Below are 24,025 nucleotides of genomic sequence, written 5' to 3' on the forward strand. Positions count from 1 at the left end.
CTGTCAGTATTGGGCAGTGAGAGGGAGGAATTCCCTGGCAGCCAGGGTAGGGGTGATTCCTCTGCAGATGCTACCAAATGTCCTGAGGTGGGAGGAGAGAAGGAAGAAGCTCCAGGGTATCAGGACAAACAAGGAGGTGTTTTCCCTTTCGCATATCCCCCTATCATAGGACAGAGAGTTCTGTCTGTGTGGTCAGGGCTGTATCCTGGGGCCTGGTGCTGTACCCTCTGGGGGCTCTGGATCCCTGGTAAAGAGCCCTCAGGCTTTGGAAGGTCTCCCAACCTGCTGCTTCCCTTCCAGGACCCCAGGATGGGTGGCATCTGGGCTCTGGGCCAGTGTGGGATACAGCATGGGGGTAGAGGGGCGGGGCCTCTGGCCCGGCTTTGGGTGTGCCTTCTCTGCCTCGCAGAAGTATTCTCGGGTGCAATAGACTGGACAAAGAAAAACCTTGGCCTGCCCTGAGCATGGCCTCATGGCTGGCTCTGACCTCTGCTCCCTGCTCAGCTGCCCGTCTGTGTCCTACTCCTCGGACCTGCCAGCCACCAGCGTCATCATCACCTTCCACAATGAGGCCCGCTCCACCCTGCTGCGCACGGTGAAGAGGTAAGTCCAGCCATAGGACTGTCATCTCAGTGGTGCTGGCAGGGGAGGATATTGGGATCGGGCGCTGTGGTCAGACAGCATGAAGCTCAGCAGGTGCTGGAGGCTGAGTCCTGTACTTCTGAGAAGGTGAAACTGGTGAATCAGGGCCAGGAAGACCCCAGAAGTCCAACTGTTAGAGGAATGTGATAGTCAAACACCAGGTCAGGTGTCCAGGACAAGGACAGAAATGTAGGTGTCAGGAGCTGAGGGAGGCCGGGCTAGACAGGAGGCCTCAGGAGGGTGATGGAAGCCCAGCAGTGTCTGTCGGTGTCAGAGAGAGGCAGATTGGAGGTGGATTCTTCCTGCTAAGCCTGGGCTTGTGGTCAAGTTGAACTCCCATCTCCCCTTTTCCTTAATGAACTTAGACAAGAATGGGATTCAGGTAGGAGCGCCCAGGGTGCTGGCCCTGGAGCTGGGCGGCTGGGGAGTCCCACGGCCCAGGGAGGGGTAAAAATGGGAGGTGGTTCCTAAATCCAGGCTCTTTCTGTTTCCACTGCTACTCTAGTGTCCTGAACCGAACTCCTGCCAACTTGATCCAGGAGATCATTTTAGTGGATGACTTCAGTTCAGATCGTGAGTAGTCACCTTCCTTTCTGCAGCCCTGCATTCCACCCTCGTCTCCGTTTCCCCAGAACACCAAGGCAAGCACCCCTGAGGTTGTCCTGACCATCACAGACACCTTTCTGTCCCCGGCAGGGATCCTGTCTTTTCTAGGACCCTTCCCTGGTCCTGTTTCCTGGTGTCAAAGGAGGGGAAAGAAGGGTGGGTGTTGCTTTGGATGGGACACTTGTGAGATGATATTTTTTTTTAAAGTAAAGAAACTCAACAGCATCCTTCATTATTACAACTGCCAAATGCAGATGCTAGCTGGGCTGGTAACCACCTCCAAACGTGCTCTCTGGTGCTCCCTGAGGTGGAGTGGAGTACTGCCGTAGGTACAGGCACTCTTCAATCCGGCCTGAGAGAGGGGCAGGGCAACCCTTTGGCCAGTAATGATGACCATACCCCTTCCCCATTCCCATCCCCAGCCCTTTCCTGGGCTTAGTATGGGGCAATTTTCATGAGAGCCAAACCACTAGTGGCCTGATGCCCATGTCTAAATGAGCTTGCCTTCCTCTCTACGTCCTCAGCGGAAGACTGTCTACTCCTGACCAGGATCCCCAAGGTCAAGTGCCTGCGCAATGACCGGCGAGAAGGTGAGTCCTTGCACCCTGGTTCCTGCCGAGGGCCCATCTTGGTGTCATCCTCTGCACCTCCCCACTCTCTCTTGGTGCTGTGGCACACCAAGCCACCATGGCCCTGCTGCATTCCTGATGGCTGGGACCAGGCTCTGCAGAAGACTCTCCTGCTTCCCAGATCAGCCCCATCAAGGCACAACTGGAGGCAAGTTGCCCCATCTCTGACTGCCTTAGCTGTCTCTCCTGAGAAATGGGATAAGACAGTCCCTTTCAGCCTTGCAAGGTGATTGTAAGGATTACATGAGACTGGCTGTGTGGAAAGGCTTTGAGAAAAATTCAGAAAAATCCAGAAGCATAAAGCAGATGTGACCTCACTTCCAATCCAGATGTGTTTTGGAGTAGCAACTATAGCATGGCACTCTAGGGGACACGAAGGAATACGAAGTGTGGTCCCTGCCCTCGGAGGGCTACTACATAGCCAAGGGGTCAGAATCCACTGCAGCCACAGGTTGGTTGTGGTTGTGTATGAATAGCATGGAGATCGGAGGAGAGCTGGAGTGAGCAGGGAAGGCTTCCGTGGAGGAATGGGCCTCAATGGGGTGTGGGGGCGTCATGAGACAGGTCAAGGGTAGCAAGGGAGGGCATGCTGGCTTGTGCACTCTGCAAGCAAAGGCATCAGTCAGGGGTATGGGCATGTGCAATACTAACAGCCCCTTTCCTGAGGGCTCCTCCCCTGCGGGCATCCATTTTGTTACTTTCAGTCCTTGTACTAAGCCCATTGTGCCCGTTGTACAGACGAGGGAACTGGGGTTTAAGGAGCTTCAGCGATTTGCCCAGGGTGATGAATAGAGCAGCCATGGTTCCAACCTGTGGGGCCCAACCCAAAGGCCAGCCTCCTAACCTCCCTCTACTCATACTCCCTTCCTGCGAGACCCCAGGCCTGGTCAGCAAGGGGAATGGGTGGAGTGAATTGAGATGATAGAAGACCTTGGAAGCCAGAAGAAAGCATTGACTTCATAAGGCAGAGGTAGCAGGGAGCCACTGAAGGTTTTAGAGTGAGAGAAGGATGTGATAGATATGTTTAAGATAATCCCAGCACTTTGGGGGGCCGAGGTGAGCAGGCCACTTGAGGTTAGGAGTTCAAGACCAGCCTGGCCAATGTGCTAAAACCCCGTCTCTACTAAACATACGAAAATATCTGGGTGTGGTGGTGCATGCCTCTAGCCCCAACTACTCAGGAGACTGAGGCAGGAGAATCACTTCAACACTTGAACCCAGGAGGCAGAGATTGCAATGAGTCAAGATTACGCCACTGCACTCCAGCCTGGGTGACAGAGCGACACTGTCTCGGAAAAAAAAAAGAGAGAGAAAGAAAGACCAGTCAGGCTAAGGGGCCACAAGGATATCAGTGACGGAGACCTTCAAACCGGAATGGAAGTGGCCAAAGTTAAATGCTTCCCAAGCCACTGGGCTGTAGGTACCATCGGGTCTGGGAATATGCTGTCCCTGGATTTGACAACAATAAATGTAAATGTATGACTAGAGGCTTTGTAGACACGTTTGGGGTGGAGACTGATGGGCTTTTGGCTGGAGGGCGGGCTGGTAGGCAGCTAGAGGCAGAGTGTGGGGCAGAGGCATGACTAGGGAAATGTCTCCAAGGAGCTGCTTATACTGAGAGCTCTAAGAGTAAGGTCCTTCCCTCCCACAGCTCACAGGGCTGCATGGCCACTCTGGCAGGGGCAGGAGAAGCTGGGCCTCTTCCTTCCTGACCAGGCGGGTCCCAGCCCGGGGCACAGTGCTGCCCAAAATGAGGCTGGTGATGCTGTTGGGGGACAGGCATAGAAGAACAGAATCTGACGTGTGTGGGTCCCCCAGGCACAAGCTCTATCCCTGTCGTCTTGTTTGATCCTGACAGTCAGGGATTATTATCTCTCTGCATCTTATAGATAAGAAAACTGAGGCTCAGAGCGGTTAAATAACATGCTGAAGGGAAGGGAAGGGGCTGCCATGCAGACTTCAGCCTATCTTAGTCTCGAAGATTATCTCCATGCTACACATAGGGGTATGGCTGGAGGGGACCACCCACAGGTTCTTATGGGAAAAAGTTTTGTTTTCCGGTTCTCCTTTAGGATCAAACTATACTTTATTGCCCTTTCCATGCTCTAAACTGTGACTGTTCATCAGTGTGTCCCTAGAGCCCACACAGTGACTAGCACATAGAGGGCACTCGGGGTGTGACCCTGGAGTGATGGTGGTTGATGGGTGGATAAGAAGAAGCAAGGGAGGGAGGCAGGAAACAAGCAGAAGTACAAAGACAAATCTAATCACAATAACTCAGAAAACCTCAAGGAAACCTCAGCCCCTGAAGGGGAGGAGAGCCCTGGGACTTTGGGGGACAGGTGGGAAGCCAGTTGGCCCAGTCCCTGCACCGAGCCCTGTCTACTCCCCTTGCAGGGCTGATCCGGTCCCGAGTGCGTGGGGCGGATGTGGCTGCAGCTACCGTCCTCACGTTTCTGGATAGTCACTGTGAAGTGAACACCGAGTGGCTGCCGCCCATGCTGCAGCGGGTGAAGGAGGTGAGCCACCGTCTCTGGGGAGCTGGGCGTCCTTAGGGACTCAGCCGCTACATTCCCAGCACCGAGGCCTGTGGGACAGTCTTCGAAGCTGGGCAGGCATCGTGGGAAGCCCAAATAGTCTACTTCCCCCGAGTGACTTCACCTTATTGAGTTTTCTCATCTGAAAATGGGGATAATTGTAATAATTATCCCATTGGGTTATTGTGAGAATGAAATTGGATGAAAGCCTGGGTGAGCTACAAAGCTCCTACTATAAATGGGTGTTGTTTTTCTCCTGAGAGAGTGAGGGTCCTGTGCTGGGAGAGCTTTTGTTCAGGCTGGGAAGCCCTTGCAGGGGGGAGGAGAGGATGCTGTTCTCAAAGAGAGGGGAGGGTAGGAGGGCCCCTGCCACATACCTACTGCTCTCCAGAACGGGGAGGATTTTGGACAGATGGCAGAAAAGGATGAGATGATTACAACCCGACCATAAAAAGACAAATAACCCAATTTAACACTTGGCAAAGGGACCTGGAGTGGTGGCTCACCCCTGTAATCCCAGCATTTCGGGACGCCAGCGCAGGCAGATCACCTGAGGTCGGGAGTTCAAGACCAGCCTGGTCAACATGGTGAAACCCCATCTCTACAAAAATACAAGAAGTAGCCGGGCATGACGGCAGGTGCCTGTGCTCCCACCTACTTGGGAGGCTGAGGCGGGAGAATCACCTGGTCCTGAGAGGCAGAAGTTGCAGTGAGCCAAGATCACACCACTGACTCCAGCCTGGGCAACTGAGCGAGACTCCATCTCAAGAAAAAAAAAGTTGGCGAAGGATTTGAGTAGACATTTTTCCAAGGAAGATATAGAAATGGCCAATAATCCTAGGAAAATATGCTCAGCATCATTAGTCATTAGGGAAATGCAACTCAAACACATAATGAGATGCCACTTCATACCTGCCAGGATGGCTAGAATCAAAAAGATGGACAATAACATGTGCTGGCAAGGACATGGAGAAATAGGAGCTGTATCAGGCCATTCTTGCACTGCTGTAGGGAAATACCTGAGACTGGATAACTTATAAGGAAAAGAGGTTTAAGTGGCTCACATTGTACAAGCATGGCACTGGCGCCTGCTTGGCTTCTGAGGAGGTCTCAGGGAGCTTTATTCATGGCAGAAGATGAAGGGGGAGTAGGTACCTCACATGGCAAGAGTGAGGGCAAGAGAGAGTTGGCTGGAGGTACTACATACTTCTAAACTAACCAGATCTCATGAGAATTCACTCACTATCTGGAAGACAACACCAAGCCATGAGCGATCCACCCCCATGACCCAGACACCCCCAACTAGGCCCCATCTCCAACCTTGGGATTACATTTCAACATGAGATTTGGGTGGGATAAGTACCCAAACCATATCAGGAGCCTTCATATATTGCTGGCAGGAAAGTAAAGTAGGGCAGCCACGTTGGAAGGCAGTCTGGCAGTTCCGCGAAAGTTTGAACATAAGTTAGTTACCATATGACCCAGCAGTGGAGCTACTAGGTGTATACCCTAGAGAAATGAAAACATATGCTCACACAGTAACTTCAGAGCAGCACTATTCAGAATAACTGAAAGGTATGAAAAATCCAAATGCCTGTCAACTGATGAATGGGTAAATAAAATGTAATGTATCCATACAACAGAATTATCCAGTCATTAACAAAATGAAGAACTGATTCATGCTACAATATGGATGAACTTTGAAAACCTATGTGAAGTGAAAGCCAATCACGAAAAGCCATACATTATATGATTCCATTCATAGGAAATGTCCAGAATAAGCAAATCTATAGAAATAGCAAGTAGATTGGGTTTCTTATTGGGGTGGTGAGAATGTTCTGGAACAAGATAGTGGTGATAGTTGTATAATCTTGTGAATATACTAAAAACCATCAATTGTGCACTTTAAACCTGTGATTTTATATCTCAGCACAAAAAAGTCTATAAAAAGGATGAGGTGAGGCCCTCCACAGAGCATTGAAAAACCATCAAAGGTCTCCGCTGTTCAGCCCCATCTCAGGCTTCCGTTATCTTGATCTAGGGTGCGAACTGAGGGATAGAGCTGGATTCCAAGTTCCAGACAAGAGGATTTGGGGGGCGAAAGCAGAGTGGGGAAAGAGAAGAAAGAAGGGGCTCTGTTCCCTGTCCCCCATGGAGGGCGAAAGACGAGAAGGCTCATGAAGGGTGATGAAGTTTTGCATGTGGTATATGACGTAATCTACCACCCAAAAAAAGAGACCAGCAAAATCAACATTATTCCTCAAGGTTTTGGATTTGGATTTGTGTTCTGGGAGGTGATGCGGGGAGTGGTGAGTCTGACCTTGTAACAGTAGATGTGGTATGAAAGGGATAGCACCCAGATTATGTGGGGACCACGGAGCCCCTGCCCTCCAGCCGCTAGTAGTCCTGTTGGGAAGACTCAAACAACTATTATACAAAGGTAAATGATATTAATAAAACAACAGTTCAGACCAGAAATAGAAAAGCCACCTCAGGCAGCACAGTGAGTCACTGTCCCAGGAATCATCTAGGCTGTCATTGTAAGAGCAGTTTAAAAGAGGAAAAAATCCTTCAGCCTGCAGCAGTCAGGGAAGACTTCATGGAGTAGGTGAGATTCTAGCAGGGCTCAAAATGATGTGTGAGGAAGAGGCTGGGAGAGTACATGGGACCCAAATAGGAACATCCAGGAGCTTGGGTGTGGTGATGTGGGACAGCTGCCAGGAGCCTGCCAGGGTTGAGTGGTGGCCCTGGGCATACCCTGCAGGAAGTGCTGAGTGCCCCATGTATCAGAGAGGCCTTCTCCCCAGAGCAGGCAGCTAGGCCTTTTTCTGCAGAGGAGTCCCAGGCCTCACACCATCTCACATCTCTCTCCTAGGACCACACCCGTGTAGTGAGTCCCATCATTGATGTCATCAGTCTGGATAATTTTGCCTACCTTGCAGCATCTGCTGACCTTCGTGGAGGTGAGTTCTACTCCCAGGGATGGGGCTGTAGACATGAAAGGAGGTAAGTGAGGCTAGGCAGGCAAAAACCCTTGCTTGCTGCTCTTTCTGGCTGTGCCAGAGAGCCTCATGCATACCCCTTCCACCACCTCCAAAGAGAAAATGAAGAGAGATTGGGTGCAGCCCTGGGACTGGGGACAAAGGAGCAGCACTGGCAGTTGCAGGCTTCTGGTTCAATCAGTATCGGAGCCAGACTAGTCTCTCATCTTTCCCTCCCTCCAAATATTGACACTTTCTTCCCAAATGCTTCAAGCCTAGGGATCATGGTCACAAGTCCTGGCAGAAGGCCATGATGTGACAGCTGTCTTGAGGATGAGGAGTGGGGATCCCTCGGCCTTGCATGACTTCCTAACACGTGTGCCCCAGAGATGGTCAAGACCTGTGCTGTGTATGGCAATTATCAGCCACATTTGGCTGTTGAGCTCTTGAAATGTGACTAGTCTTGAAAAGTGACTAGTTGGAACTGAGAGTGCTGTGGGCATAGAAAACCCATCAGGGTTCCCAGACTTAATGTGAAAGAATGTAAGATACCTCATTAGTAATTTTTTGTATTGATTACATGTTGAAATGACAATATTTTTGATATATTACATTAAAAAATTTCATCCAAATTAATTTCATATATTCTTTTTCTGATGTGATTACTAGAACATTTGAATTACGTATTTGGCTTACATTTGTGGCTTGTATTATATTTCTTTTGGACTGTGCCAGGTTATTCAGTACAGTAGATAATAGCCACCTTTGGCTACTTAAACTTACATTAATTCAAATCAAATAAAACTTAAAAGGCAGTTCCTTAACTGTACTAGCCACATTTCAAGGCTCAGTAGCTACATGAAGTTAGTGGCTACGGTATTCGACAATGCAGATATAGAACATTTCACCGTTGCAGAGAGTTCTATGGAGCTGTGCTGCTCTAGAGAGTCTGGTGCTGGGAGCTAGTGGGCACAGCGGATTCCCCGTTTGGGATCTGGACTCCGAGTATATGGACCCAGCCATTAGTTAGATCGCGAGTCTGGGTGGGAGTCTGAAGGGAGCCAGGCATTTCCCCTTTGGGAAATCACCTCAGGGCTTTGGCACTGGCAGCTGCCCCTGCCTGAAATTCCCTTTTTCCAGGTATCTGCATGGACCTATCCTTCATTCAGGTCTCTACTCCAAAGTCACCAGAGAGCCTTTCCTGACTATTCTAACTATAATATTAATAGTATAGGCACTCCTCCTTTTTTTTTTTTTTTTTTTTTTTTTAGTGCTTTCATCCCAGCAGACATAGCCTCCATTGATTTATTTATCTTTGTAGTTTCTGTCTTACCCAGTAGATGGTACACTTCCTGAGAGGAGGGGCTTGGCTCATTCCGCATGAAGGAGGGACTGCACGAATAGCCAGGGCTCTGATCAGGGGAGACTCCGAGGGGTGGTGGAGTGAAGGGGCTCAGCAGCCCACAGCTCTGCCCTGAGCTCTGTCCTCACCTTGCTCTGTCCCTTAGGGTTCGACTGGAGCCTGCATTTCAAATGGGAGCAGATCCCTCTTGAGCAGAAGATGACCCGGACAGACCCCACTAGGCCCATAAGGTCAGGGCTGCTGTGGGCTCTGGGGGACCCCTTCCTTCCCTGGGTCTGGGGCCTGGGAGGCTCTTCAGAGGCTACATCGGTCGCTTGGGCTCCTGAGGTGCACTGTCAAGTGCCGATTCTGTTCTGGGCCCTCAGAGCCTGTCTGCAGGGACAGGGCAGACAGAGGCCATGGGAACAGATGTGGGGGGCCAGGGAGCTGGCCAGACATCCTGCCCCAGTGACTCTGCAGGGAGGGATCTAGAGGCTGGCGGTCTTGGGTTCTGGGGCCATCTAAAGGGCCTCCTTGCTTCTCCAGCTCATGTGTTGCCTCTTCCCTCTCCTTGCTCCCAGGACGCCTGTCATAGCTGGAGGAATCTTTGTGATTGACAAGTCCTGGTTTAACCACCTGGGAAAGTATGATGCCCAGATGGACATCTGGGGAGGAGAGAATTTTGGTGAGTTGGGAAATAGTGACAGTGAAAATAACAGAAGCAGTAAGAACCATAGCTAACTCTGACAGAGCACTTTCAATGCGTGAGGACCTGATCTAAGGACTTCACATACATGAGGTCATTTAATTCTCTCAAGGACCCTCTGAGGTAAGTATCATGATCTCCATTTTACTGATTTTAAAATCCAAGGCACAGAGAAGTTAAGCAATTTGTCCTAAGCCACACAGCTAGTAAACAAAGAGGTTCTATTTGGGGGAGCCCGTGGTCACATGGCTGGACATGTGTGTGGAAGAACACACAACTGTATCACAGACCACAGGTTACACACGTGGCTGCTTCCCTACCAGCAAGGCTGGGAGGTGTGTGGTAGAGGGTGGTGGTGAGATGCTAAGTAATGGAGTCAGATGGCCTGGGTACAAACCCTGGCCCTACCACCTGCATGCTGTTGGCCCTGGGCAAGTTAAAGCCCTTTAAAGTCTGACTTTCCTCAAGAGGTTGTTATGAGCACTAAATGAGGTGATGAGTTAAAGGCAGGTCACAGTGCTGGTGGTCACTGTCATTAGGCGGTCTCTAGACTCAGAAGGCACAGGAAGCTGCCCCTCCCTGCCCTGAAGCAGCAGCGAAGGAGACAGAGGTGGGGGTGAACTGTTCCAGTAGGGAGCTGGAGGGGCTGGGCCCTCACACACTTGCTTCTCAGCTCATGGTGTTAGGACCACAGAGTACCAGGGAAGGGTTACCAAGTGGGATCGGAGCCCAAACTCTGGACTCCATTATGTGTGGGCTGGCAAGCCAGTCAACTCTTTGAATCTCAGTTCCTTCATTTGCAAAACAGGGTTGCATGTGAGATGGAAGTTAGATAAGGGCGAGCATCATCAGTTAGGGTCCTGGCAGAATATGGAAGGTGCGCCCAACGTGCGTGTTTATTAAAGGCCTTATTTACACAGTGCAGGCAGGATAGAGGGAACTGCAGGGACAGCGCAGCACTGGGCAGGACTGTGAATTCTGGGAGCTGTAACCACCCCGATGTCTGAAAGACAGGGTAAGGGAGCACCCCACGATGGAGCTGTGGTCATGGAGCACATGCAGCCAGCCCATGGCACCAGGTGGAGAATGTCAGGGCTAAACACTCACCCTCACTCTACCCCAACCCCGTCATCTCCTGCTGGTGCCTCCCTGTCGGCCTGAGGAAGGGAACTCCGTGGTGCAGCCCTCAGGGGCAGTCTCACAAACAGCGATGTGGAGATGGGGGCGGTGGGGAGCACCATTCTGGGGTCTCCAGGAGCAGGGGCATGTACTTGGTGGCCTGTTCTTGCCCTCTTGGTGGACCCAGCCCTTCACAGAGCCCTGTCCCACTGCTTCCTTCTTCTTCCTGACTAGGTGTTCTGTGCAGTAACTAGGGCTGGTGGTGTCTCACCCATCTGACAGGTAGAAAGACTGAGGCGGATGCTGCCTTCCACATTGCAGTCCGGAAACTTCGCGTGTAACGGGCATATGCAGCTCCTTTACCAGAGCCACTTATGTGTTTGTGGGATGTTGGCAAAGGCACAGTCTATGTCTCTGAGATGTGAGGAGCAGGGATTCTTTAAGTCTTTCTCCCTGATCAGGAAAATAGCAGCGAGGGGGCTTGCAACAGGCCTGATCCCGAATCAAAACCAGCTGGAGTGGGAATGGGCATGGGACTCCCCCTGCTTTGTAACTTGGTTTTGGAGGCTGTTTCCAGGCAGGGTTTGGAGGAGTAAATTCTGGGAACTGGGGTGCAGTGACCCCTCCATTCTGACCCCTTGCATGTGTTTTGGGTCCAAGTGACCTGCTTTGTGTCCTCAATCTCGGCCTGAAGGGCTTTGGCAAAACCAGTTTCCTGTGAAGACTTGGAAAGCTGGGAAACCCACAGTCTCCTTGCTCTGCCTCCAGAGGCCTTTTTTTCTTTTTCTTTTTCTTTTTCTTTTGAGGCTAGAGACAGAGAAACAAGTGAATGATCAAATAGCTCACTTCAAACTGCCCGAGGCAAGGGCTCCGTGGTTGGAGAACTTGAAAGGTGAACCACAGAGTGGTTCTGGCGAGGGTTTTGTTTCTTAGAAGAAATTCAAAGAAATGTCTAGGCTAGCTGCAGTGCTCAGACGTTCAGTTGCTGGGACCGGTTTTGAGCTGTGAGACTCCTGTCGCTGGCGAGTTTGAGGCTTTTCTTTTGTTCCTTTATTGAAGGAAGGGAGATTCCCACACCAAGATGTGTTCTTTCGTGCCCAAAGAATTCCAACTCGGGAGCCCAGAGGCCACCTTGAGTGTGGCTGGCAGATGTGCAAACTTTGGGATTCATGTTGGGGATCCTTTTCAAACATAAATTATGTTGCTCCTGTGCTCAAAACCTTGCAAGGATTCTCATGTCACTCAGAGGAAAACCCAAACTCCTTACTGGCTACGAGGCCCTAAGGTATCTGCCTGTCCCTGCAGCCACACACCTGCCCTCACTTCCCACTTACCCCACCTGCCTCACTCCACGTGGGCTGCACGGCCTCCTTTCTTTTTTTGTTTTTTAGGTGGAGTCTTGCTCTTGTTCCCCAGGCTGGAGTGCAGTGGCTCAATCTCAGCTTATTGCACTCTCTGCCTCCCGGATTCAAGCGGTTCTCCTGCCTCAGCCTCCTGAGAAGCTGGGATTACAGGCACACACCACCAGGCCTGGCTAATTTTTGTATTAGTAGTAGAGACAGGGTTTCACCATGTTGGCCAGGCTTCTCTCGAACTCCTGACCTCTCAAGTGATCCGCCCGCCTCGGCCTCCCAAAGTGCTGGGGTTATAGGCGTGAGCAACCGCGCCCCCGCCAGCACAGCCTCCTTGAACCTGCCAGCTATGCTCTTGCCACTAGGGACCTGCCCTTGCCGGCTCCTCTGCCTGGAATGCTCTTCTCCTGCCAGCCACAGGACTTGCTCCCTCACCTGTTTCAGGTCTTTGCTCAAATGTCCCTTTTACAGTGACAACTCTCCTTATCAGCCGAATTTAAAACACAGTCATAGTCCTCCCCCAGCACCATCCACTGGCCCTCTTCAATTCCCAGCTTGGGTCATTTTTCTCCATGGCCCTAACTACCATCTGATATGCTCTATTTATTTTATTTTATTTTATTTTCTATTTTTATTTTTTTCATTTTATTTATTTATTTTTAGAGACGGAGTCTCGCTCTGTCGCCCAGGCTGGAGTGCAGTGGCGTGATCTCAGTTCACTGAAACCTCTGCTTCCCGGGTCCAAACAATTCTCCTGCCTCAGCCTCCCGAGTGGCTGGGACTACAGGTGCATGCTGCCACACCTGGATAATTTCTTTTGTATTTTAGTAGAGACGGGGTTTCACCATGTTGCCCAGGCTGGTCTCGAACTCCTGAGCTCCGGCAATCCGCCACGTTCAGCCTCCCAAAGTGCTAAGATTACAGACGTGAGCTACTGCGCCCAGCCGATATGCTACATTTTTATGCATTTTCTTGTTTACTTGTATTTTTTTGCTCCTTATTTTACGGAGTTCCTTTCTCCCTGCTTCGCTGCTAGAGTACAAGGGAATCTAGAGCAGTGTCTGACATATAATGAAAATTTGCTGAGTGAGCTAAAGAATCTGGCTGTGTGGCTTGCTGGACACAGTGTGAACTTGATGCTGCATTTCTGCAACTGAATATTTGAGTGACCTTGGAGAGGTTATTTAACATCTTTGAGCTTCAAAGTTTTCATTAAAAAAATAAGGGTAATAGTCCTGACTTCACATGGTTGTAGTGAGAATTAGACATTGGATAGAAAGAGCATGGTGTGTAGTAAGTACTCAATAAATGGATGGTTACTGCTGTTGTTATGACCATTGTTGATAATAATAACAATAGTTAATAATATTATAGACAATCTGGGCTGAGTGGGATGAAGTGACTTAACTAGCATAACAAAGTTGGGATGGCAGAAATGGAACCAGAATGCAGATCTTCTGTCCCCCAGGACTGTCCCCAGTTCTAAACCTTAGTTACTGAGGCCAACACAGAGCTCTGACCAGGAGAAGGGACGGATGCCTGGCAGTTTATAGGCAGACCTAGGGAAGCCCATTGATACAGCCATCCTTACATGTGGGTCCAGGTATGCCAAGTGTCCAGTCCTGGCCCTGAACCACATCTGGATGTTGCTTGGTGCACATAGGCTGGCCAGAGGGGGGCTTTAGTCCTGCTTCCTCCACTCTGCTCTTTGCTAGTCACTGGAAGGGTCCTGACCAGCTACACCAGGTGAGACCCCCCAGGCCTGGCTGGAGACCATGAGTGTCCTTACAGCCAACTGAGGAGTGGGAAGACACTATAGGGTTAATATGAAGGAAGGTAGGAAATCAAAAGAGATTATGTGAGATTCAGCCAGCTGTCAAGGTGGGTCCTTACCATAAATGGCAACTGGTGAGTGGAGATCAGAGTGGTAACTTTTGAGGTCCCCTTCTGGGCAGCAGGATGGCCACTGCTCTCCCGACACCACTGGGGACCACAGTCATCCACAAAAGCTGGTTCAGCTCCATCGCCACCGTCAAAAGGAGGCATGGCTCAAGAGGGCCAGTGAGAGCCTGTACAAGGAGACCAGCTGGGCCAAGAGAGACGTTAGGGCCAGCCCAAGAGGTGCCAGCTGGAGCAGCCTGTGGTTTGGTTGGCGGCTGGTTTTCCGACCTCGCGGGTGCACAGAGCTGGCTGATGAGCAGATGTGTTTTTCCTTAGCTCATGTCTGGCCGGGGCTTTCTAGACAGAGCCTGGAAATGATGCTGCTGTTCGGTTGTTTTCCTCCTATTTATGTTCTTGCTGTTCCTTCAAGCTTTTTCCACTGCTCTTCCCGGAATGGGCCACAGGGATCATGTGTATATGTGTGTGTGAGTGTGCACATACACACGTAGAGTGGGCAGTCAGGAACATTGGCAAGAAGTGGAAGCACTCAATTTGAGCAGACCCAGGAACCCCGACCCCAGCATGTACCTCCAGTGAGACACCAAAGGGAAGGGAAGTCGGCCCCTTCCCACCCTCACTTGCCAAGGACCCCCTTCCTCCTCCTGACGGCTACCATTTCCTGCAGAGCTCTCCTTCAGGGTGTGGATGTGTGGTGGCAGTCTGGAGATCGTCCCCTGCAGCCGGGTGGGCCATGTCTTCAGGAAACGACACCCCTACAACTTCCCTGAGGGTAATGCCCTCACCTACATCAGGTAGGTCACCGAGGAAGGAGCACGGGACTCGGAGCAGGACACCAAGGCCCAAGCCCCCAGCCCTGCCAGTTATCGCTATGTGACTGTGGGCAGCCACCTCACTTCTTGGGCCTCAGTTTCCCCATTTGCCCCCTCTGGTAACCTCCTGGGATTGCAGGTACCTTCAGGGGTGGAGGGATGAAGTTATGGGAGTTGCCACCAGGTCTCTCTTGGCTTGACTTCCTTTATCCATGTGAGTCTCGGAAAATTGGCCAAATTGCCAACTAAGCCATGCTCTCCACTCATTGAGCCCCGAGTGCTGGTCATGGATGCCAGTGTCCCAACCCTGACTTGATCAACCATCTGTCCATCCCTATCCCCAGCTACAGGGTGCACTAGTCTCAAGGGAGAGTGGGTAGTGTCCTAGAAGACCACTCCATGGTCTGCTGTCCTGAGGAGGTTGGCAGGGGAGGATGAAGGGCTTGTCATGAGCACCCTCGTACATGTGGATGGTTCTTCACCTTGTCGAGCTCATGCTTATTTGTACAGGGTTTGGAGCAGCAGCTGCCCAAGTCTAGCTGCATACCTACAAAGTCGATGGGTACTGACAGACTGTCTTCCGAAAGGATTGTGCTCATCTGTACCATCCAAGTGTCACCTTGCTCCTGAGATTCTCATTGCCCTGCATTCATGGATCAATTCATCTTGACCCTGACCGCTAACCCTGTGGCTTCCCTGGTGACCTTATTTTGCTCTTTCCTCTCCTTTTAGGAACACCAAGCGCACTGCAGAAGTGTGGATGGATGAATACAAGCAATACTACTATGAGGCCCGGCCCTCGGCCATCGGGAAGGCTTTCGGCAGGTAGGCCCCTCCAACTCCACTGTCTGACTCTCTCTACCCACATTAGCACAACCCCAGCAAAATACGAAGTGGTGTGTACGCCAGGGAACCGCCCACAACCTCCCCAGCCACTGAGCTCCCACTCTAATGGGCTTCTTTGGGTCCTGGGAGGGAATGCAGTGCAGAGACAAGACTTAGGCTTTGAGGAGCATGAAATCGCATGGGGAGAGAAGCCTCGCTTATGAAAAAGAGCTGCCCGTCCACAGCTGCCTGCAGGAAAACAGGCATCTGTGGGAGTGCTTAGGAAGGGGCTGCCTGCAGAAAGCATCTGGGGTTCTGCCTCCACCCCCGTTCAAAATTGAGATCTGTTAGCCTATTTTCCTGTCACGGACTGTTGTGACTATGGTCTAGTTAAGCATTTTCAAAATGCAGCTGGGTTGTGAAATCAATTTAGTGGGTTGTGACCAGCATTTAAAAAGAGAGAGAGAGAAGTAGAACACTATAGATTAGATTAGTACAGAGCAGGATAGAAAATGAGAGTTGATTGCAGTTAAGGGTTAGTATTGTCCTTATGAAACTCTTATTTCAGTTGTGGGTGCATGTGTGTGCATGCATGTACCTACACATGTACAGTCGCCCCTCTGCATCCACAAGGGATTGGTTCCTGGACCCCCCATGGATACCAGAATCCACAGATGCTCAAGCCTCTGACATAAAATAGTGTAGTATTTGGATACCCTATGCACAACCTCCTGAATATTTTAAATCATCTCTAGATTATTTATAGTACCTAATACAATGCCTACACATCACTTCATTTGCGTGGATTCAATGTACTACTCAATGCATGGTGAATTCAAGTTTGGCTTTGGAACCTTGTGGAATATTTTTTTTTTTTTTTTGATGGAGTCTCATTCTGTCACCCAGGCTAGAGTGCAGTGGCGCAATCTAGGCTCACTGCAGCCTCCACCTCCTGGGTTCAAGCAATTCTCCTGCCTCATCCTCTAGAGTAGCCGGGATTACATGCATGTGCCACCATGCCCAGCTGATTTTTTGTGTTTTTAATAGAGATGGAGTTTCACCATGTTGGCCAGTCTGGTCTTAAACTCCTGATCTCAAGCAATCTGGCTACCTTGGCCTCCCAAAGTACTGCAATTACAGGCGTGAGCCACTGTACCTGGCCTGGAATTTTTTCCTGAGTATTTCTGATCCAAGGTTGGTTGAATCCATGGATGCGGAACCCACAGATACTGAGGGCCGACTGTACATGGGGCATGTTAGATTACAATGTAAGATATTTATCTCCTACTTAAGCTTGTGGTCAGAACAGTTTGAAAACACAATTAATGATCATCAAGGAATCGTCTCCCTATTTATTCATATCTATCTAACTTTTATTGAAAAAAGAAAAGTTATGTCACTAAATATTTCTTGTAATGAGGAACTAACATTTACTTAGCACCTGCCCTGTGCTAAGTGCTTCATGTACCCTTAATTCGCTTGATTCTCACAAAAGCCTTCTCAGACGAGTGGTTGTGTCCCCAGAAGAATGTAGAGGACACTGAGGCTCAGATAGCTGGTGACGAGGGTGTCAAGCAGTGGCCATTGTGGTGGGTGTACCTGAGGAAGGTGAGGATGGCTGTGTCCCAAGGACACATCTAATGGTTTTATTTGCCAGCACACCTGAAAGATGTTTATAGCTTGCTCTTCCTGCTGTTAGACCTTTCTCCTGTACTTCTCGTTAACTCTGCACAGATAAAGACCAGTTCATGGTCTGCTAACTGAGGTCTCAAGGAGTGAGACGCTGAGAGAAAGACGTGGTCCCGTATGGTCTGTGCTCACCCTGAAAGGTGAGCTCCAGGCAGGAATTTAAGGAGTGAGGAATAGGCAGGAGACCTGACTTGAGCTTGCAGGTCAGAGAATGACATCAGACAAGTGGCCAGGGCTGGACATGGCAGGCTGGAAGGCTCCTCGTCCTTGCCTGCCTGAGACAGATGGGAAGAGGGGGCTGACTCCTGGGGTTGGGGGACGGGCCTCTGGCGTCCTCCCTGGGGCTGCCTTCCACACTGGCAGGCCAAATCCCGAGCCCTGCCTCCTCCTACAGTGTGGCGACGCGGATAGAGCAGAGGAAGAAGATGAACTGCAAGTCCTTCCGCTGGTACCTGGAGAACGTCTACCCAGAGCTCACGTAAGTGCAGCCCTCATCTTGTCATCCCCCAGGCAGGTGGGGGGTGGTTGGGGCCAGCAGCCTGGGCCCCACCCCACCCTTAGATCTCCTCAACACCGGTGATCTGGCTCTTTCTAGTTGCCAGGTTTTATCTTCCTGTGAAGGCTCTGGGGGAACTGAGAGGGCATTACTAGGAGTTATAAATTAGGTGTGGTGGGAACCAAATTTTTAATGGTCTCAGACCTAGAAGTGGACATTATCCCCTTAGGAAACAACATTGCATTACATAGCAAAGGCTGCAGGACATTCGTCCCCTTTAGCCCTGTTCTCTCCCTTCTGGGAGTTTATCCTAAGGAAATAAAGCAACCAAAGCAGAAGCTGTTGACCAGTAGATCAATAGCTGCCGTGAAAAAATGAGAAACCGCCAGGCACAGTGGGTTATGCCTGTAATTCCAGCACTTTCAGAGGCCAAGGCAGGAGGATTGCTTGAGTCCAGGAGTTTGAGACCAGCCTGGGCAACATAATGAGACTTTGTCTCTACTAAAAATCAAAAAATTAGCTAGGTGTGGTGGGACACACCTGTGAGTGGGAGGATCACTTGAGCCCGAAAGGTAGGGCTGCAGTGAACCCTGATTATGCCACTGCACTCCAGCCTAGGTGTTAGAGTGAGGAAGAGGAAAGGTGCGGGGAGGTGAGGGGAGGTGAGGAGAGGGAGGGAGGAAGGAAGGGAGGGAGGGAGGGAGGAAGGAAAGGAAGGAAGGAAGGAAGGAAGGAAGGAAGGAAGGAAGGAAGGAAGGAAGGAAGGAAGGAAGGAAGGAGAGTGGAGGGGAGGGGAGGGAAGGGAAGGGAAGGGAAGGAAAAAGAAAAAGAAAAGAAAGAGAGAGAATCAACAATAGGGGTTGGGTTCAGTGAATCACCATACATAGATCTAAACAAATATTGTGCACCCATTAATATTATAATCATAGAAACTGTGAAGAAAACACAGGGAAATGTTTGCTCTGGCAAATGAGAAAACAAAATGCAAATGGTATGTGCACTCAGGCTGTACTTACCCAGGAATATGTGTCCACTCTCACAGCAGGACGGTGGGCAATAAGCTACGATGGCCTTTTCAGTGTCTTGGTTACATCCACGTGGTTCATTTCCTCACCTTCCTCAGGTCTTGACTCAAACGTCCTCTTCCCAGGGAGACTTTCCCTGAACACTCTGAGTTTGCAGCTCCACCTCCCTCCCCAGCATCGTCGTCTTCATGTTCCTTGTAGCCGTTATTATCATCAGCATTATCTGGTCAATTTTGTTGTAGCTCCCTGAACTTGCCTGTAAGTTCCATGAGGGTGGAGGCTTTGATCTGCTTGTTCACTGCTTTATCTCCAGCACCTGGAACAGTGCCTGTCATAAAATGGACACTCAGTAAATATTTTTAATGGAATAAATTGCACAGTCCGTACACCTCAATCATGTATAAAAGCCACATGCTCCCTCTATAGCTGTCACCTTGGGGAGCACGTTTCCCACCACTGCCAGTTTTCTCTCAAGGACGCTGCCACGGCTTTCCAGAACTCTTCACCCCTCAGAGCTTGCATATCCTTGAAAGAGGCAAATCTTTGTCCCTTTGAGGACAGGTTTGATTTTTGGCCAACAGCCACCATTAAGTTGTAGCCAAGTGCAGTGAATAAGCTAGATGATTAACCCAGATAATTATAATCCCAGGTCCCAAATACAGCATGACTGTAAAGGAACGAGATTAAACTGACCCTGGGAGCAATTTCCAAGAAGTCCCAGAACAATGTGAGCAACGGCAGTGTCACTGGGAGAAAGTCAGTGGCCTAGATAACCCCAGTTCCCTGGACACTAGCTGTGATGGGAAGAACATTAATTTATGAAAATGCAACTTTCTGAAGTGATCACTTGTAGGGGACAGTGCTCATTCAGATGCATCATTTCTGAGGTGCTGAAGAAAAAAGAGCAGTCACTTCTTTATGCTGTGTCAGTGTTCATACAACATTTGGGTGAAGCCCACTAGTTCCAGTCCTAGGGCACGAGCTGGGCAGCCTGTGGGAAGAGTGGGGGAGGCCTGGGAATGCCGTTCCTCTCCAACCCCAGTGCCCTGCCACAGGGTCTGATGACACCCCCAAGGACCAAGGGGAAGAAATGTCTCATAACTCTCAGAAACCTGACTCGATCACAAGGCAGGAGAGTAGATGAACCAGCTACGCCGAAAGGAGCAGCAGTCTTCTTCTGTTTGTTCTGCCACTGTGTGAAAGTTAAAATAATTTTTTGTTGCTAAATTGGAAACCCCAGACCTCATTCCTAGCTGGATTATTCACCCCCAGTTCCCAGGGTGATGGGCCAGGAGTGGATCAATTTGTTGATTAGAAAGGGGACCCATAGGCCTGAGTGATAACCGACTTTCCTCCAAACAGGGGGTCCCTAAATAGTTGCCTACACTTGCAAACAGTCAGTGGGGAGACTGAGGAGGCTGAAAGAAGAGGCTTTTGCTCTCCTACGCCTGCCATGGCTCTGCCCCTTCTCCAGGTTAGAGCTCTGCAGCTGGCCTCAGCAACTGCTAATTTATTACTTGCATTAGGACTGTCAGGAACTGTTGTTCAGGCTGTGCATTGCACAAGCACATCATGTTCGTGAGGGTGCTAGTTGCATAGTAGACATGGCACATCCATGACAGTAATTCCAAGCAAATGGCAGTAAGCATTCTTCTTCTAACAAAACCAGTATGTCAATTTTCTAACAGAAAGAAGTAGTGTCTTGGGGAATGGACCTAATGGCAGCCTGTGTACAGGGAAGAGACCCATAGAGAAGAAAGTGGATGCAGAGTTTAGAGGGCTGCTGACAAACAGGACAGCTTAGCCTGTCACTGCTGGGGAGCTGGGGAAGGGTGGCGATGACTGCTGTCCCAGCTGTTCCACAACTGCTACCACAGTGACAGCTTAGGAGCTGCATCTGATCTTGAGATTGTTCCCAAGCCTAGGGTTTCTTCCGTAAGCATCACTGGGCATTACCAACCTTGGTCAGTGTCCACCTCACCTCTGAAAGCTGATCAGCTTGCACAACACTCTAAGCAACAGGGGAGTAGCAAGGTCTGGAACAACCCCTGGCCCTCGTGCTGTATTCCCCCTGAGCAGTTATAAAAGAGGTCTCAGTACCCGTCTTGTCGCTACAGAGAAGGGAAATGTAACACATTGCTCCTAGATGAGGCTGAGAGTGTGGAGCTCCTGCCCTTCAACATGCTTGCACGTGGCAGGGTTCTTACAAATTCTTACAGTGGTCAGGCAGGTGATGTCAATAAGTCAAATGGGTAGGGATGAGACAATAGAGAGTTGTGGGGACTGTGGCAAACTGTGATGCAAAAGCCCCACTCAGAGGGGCAGCAGCTACTCACCGCAGCGGATTAGTGCCATGCTGGAATGCAAGCTCCTTGTGGCCTGATCTTCCAGTTTTTTCAAGAGAAGCTAGATTCAGATTTGAAGGTTTCTATGTAACCTTAAAATCATTCAGTATTGCCAACTAATTAAAAGCAACAACCACCACGCTATGCAGGCCAGACCATGTCCAGGGTCCAGGTTCAGCTTGGCAGTCGGCGGTTTGCCACCTCTGCTAGAAAGTTGCACGGCCTCCCAAAGGGAGTCTGGAGAGGCACAGGCTGCTGCCAGGGGTGTGGGAGAGGAATTGAAAGGGTCTCTCTGAGCCTTTTGTGAGCTGATCAGTTCTGGAACTTTGCGGCTTCTAGCCAGCCCTGAGGAAGGAAGACCTGGTTCGGTCTAGATCCTACAGATGTCCACATCAAAGAATGCCAAACATATTATAATGGCCCAACCCCCCAGGCCCAGATTATTTCACCGACAGAGGTAACAGGAGGCAGAGAAGGCACACAGTTAGACTGTAACCCCTCCTGCTTCCCCATAACTCCCAGGCCTGATGAGTCCTTAATCCAAGAACGAACATAACCTGAACTCAGGTATGCAAGCCTGCAGCAGCTGGGGCCAGCAGCGTCCTCAGGCTTATTACCTATAAGGTGTGTGTGTGTGTGTGTGTGTAAGCCTATTTTCCTGTGCATATGTGAGGCAGGCAGGGGAGGGAGCCCCTTATTTTATAAGTGAGGAGACTGAGTGAAGGGAGAGGGAGGAAAGACTGAGCTGGGGCCTGCTGACTCCATCACACCAGGTCTGAGACACAGGAGCCTCTTGGATACAGGAAACTCAGCTTGCCTTGGAAACAGGACCAGCAGGGGACCAAGAAGGACAGCCAGATTTATATTATTAAAACCAGTGTTTTAATAATATAATATTTTGGCCGGGTGCAGTGGCTCATGCCTGTAATCCCAGCACTTTGGGAGGCTGAGGCGGGTGGATCACAAGGTCAGGAGATTGAGACCATCCCGGCTAACACAGTGAAACCCCGTCTCTACTAAAAATACAAAAAAAATTAGCCAGGCGTGGTGGCAGGCACCTGTAGTCCCAGCTACTCAGGAGGCTGAGTCAGAAGAATGGTGTGAACCTGGAAGGCGGAGCTTGCAGTGAGCTGAGATCGCGCCACTGCACTCCAGCCTGGGCGACAGAGCGAGACTCCATCTAAAAAATAAAAATAATAATAATAATAATATAATATTTTAAAACTTGCCTGTTTTACTTAATAGTGTGCTGTGAACATTTTTCCATACTAGCAAGTATTATTTCACAAAGTTATTTTTTAAAATTTTATTTTATTTATGTACTTTGAGACAGGGTCTCACTCTGAAGCCCAGACTGAAGTGCAGTGGTGGCATTATGGCTCACTGCAGCGTCAACCACCTGTGCTCAAGTGACCCTCCAACCTTAGCCCCACAAGTACTTGGGACTACAGTCATGTGCCACTGTGCCTGGATACTTTTTTTTTTTTACTTTTGTAGAGATGGGGTCTTTCTGTGTTGCCCAGGTTGGTCTTGAACTCGTGGCCTCAAGTGATCCTCCTGCTTTGGCCTTCCAAAGTGCTGGGATTACAGGTGTGAGCCACCATGCCCAGCCATAAGTCATTTTTAATGGCTACAGAGTTTTCCATCCTATGGATGAATCCAAATTTATTTAGAGCCCAGCTCCTGTTGTTAGATATCTAGAAATTTCTGGTGTTTTCAATATAATCAACCACTCTGAGATGAATATCTTTTACAACATTTATAATTATTTCTGTAGGATATGTTTCTACAAGGGGCAATATTGGTCAAAGGTGTTTGCATTTTTAAGGGCTTTGAGATGTAATAGCACACTGCCCTCCTGAGAAGCTGTGCTAATCAACGCTCTTACCAGGAAGGTGTGAGAAGATTCAATCTCACAGCTGTTTCCAACACTGGGCATTGTCATTAAGAATGTGTGTGTGTGTGTGTGTGTGTGTGTGTGTGTACAAATGTACATGCACGGTAAATAAACATTGGTGACTCTGATATGTAGCTCTTTAATCATTACTGAGATTAAACACATTTTCATATTTGTGTTTAATTTGCCCCTTCAAAGCGCTCCCTTCCCTGTCATTTTGGGATTGATTATTGAGCATACATTTCGGCCCCAGGCTCTCCTGAGGCTTTCCTCTTTCTGGACTGAGGGGCTCTGTTTTTCCAGCCTGAGCTCCACCCATGGCTCCCCCATCCTCTATGTCTCAGGCCCAGCCTCCAGGGCACAGGCTCCCAGAGCCACTTGGAAGAATTCCTGGGGCCCAGGCCCAGCCTTCCCAGAGGCCACTCCTGCTCCTCCCCTCCCCTGCTGGCCAGGCTGCTCCCAGGCCCCTTCCCTCAGACACCTCGGCGCTCCCGGAGCTGATGGGATGCTGGCGTCTGGCAGAGGGTGAAGGTAAGCCTCGGGGTGCAGAGAACAAGCCTGACTGCTGTCTTTTCTCTCAGGATCCCTGTGAAGGAAGCACTCCCTGGCATCATTAAGCAGGGGCTGAACTGCTTAGAATCTCAGGGCCAGAACACAGCTGGTGACTTCCTGCTTGGCATGGGGATCTGCAGAGGGTCTGCCAAGAACCCCCAGCCCGCCCAGGTAAGCTGCTTAGGACCTCAGGTAGGAATGGGAGTGGGAGAGAGCTGGGGACATTGCCCAGGCGTGGGGTGAGGGACTTCCCCCTACTCATTCTCCTCCTCTGTCTACACCTTACACAAACCCACTTTGCCAGGGGCCCCTAGACTCTGGTCCTACACATTCGTATCCCCTTTCCAGCCTGTCACTCGTGTGCACCACCTGCTTTGTGCTTGCCGAGGGAGAAGTGCTGCCCAGATAGTGCCCAGTTCTCTCCTGAGATCCAGCTGGGTTCAGCTCATGCGACAGACAATGTTCAAGACTCCTGTGCACACCTGGGTCCAACATATGAGTGTTGCACCCACATCGAAACTAAAGCAGGTCATGGAGACTCCAGTGAGGAGCAGCTCTCGGCTGCCCTGGT

At 50.1% G+C, this 24,025-nt stretch overlaps 1 protein-coding gene across 2 annotated transcripts in view; it reads left to right on the top strand.

Annotated features, from left to right (window-relative positions):
• GALNT16 (polypeptide N-acetylgalactosaminyltransferase 16) overlaps nucleotides 1-24,025 on the top strand; it is a 98,065-nt gene that overhangs the window by 64,642 nt on the left and 9,398 nt on the right. For both annotated transcript variants that reach the window (XM_007987109.3, XM_073011110.1), the window contains exons 3-13: nucleotides 505-603; nucleotides 1,148-1,215; nucleotides 1,773-1,838; nucleotides 4,275-4,396; nucleotides 7,290-7,377; nucleotides 8,904-8,988; nucleotides 9,319-9,422; nucleotides 14,481-14,607; nucleotides 15,358-15,450; nucleotides 17,534-17,617; nucleotides 23,484-23,625. In XM_007987109.3, coding sequence (XP_007985300.1) covers nucleotides 505-603; nucleotides 1,148-1,215; nucleotides 1,773-1,838; nucleotides 4,275-4,396; nucleotides 7,290-7,377; nucleotides 8,904-8,988; nucleotides 9,319-9,422; nucleotides 14,481-14,607; nucleotides 15,358-15,450; nucleotides 17,534-17,617; nucleotides 23,484-23,625 — 1,078 coding nt within the window. The remainder of the gene's footprint in view (nucleotides 1-504; nucleotides 604-1,147; nucleotides 1,216-1,772; nucleotides 1,839-4,274; nucleotides 4,397-7,289; nucleotides 7,378-8,903; nucleotides 8,989-9,318; nucleotides 9,423-14,480; nucleotides 14,608-15,357; nucleotides 15,451-17,533; nucleotides 17,618-23,483; nucleotides 23,626-24,025) is intronic.

Source organism: Chlorocebus sabaeus, chromosome 24 (genome assembly GCF_047675955.1).
Source record: "Chlorocebus sabaeus isolate Y175 chromosome 24, mChlSab1.0.hap1, whole genome shotgun sequence".
Lineage (NCBI taxonomy): Eukaryota > Metazoa > Chordata > Mammalia > Primates > Cercopithecidae > Chlorocebus > Chlorocebus sabaeus.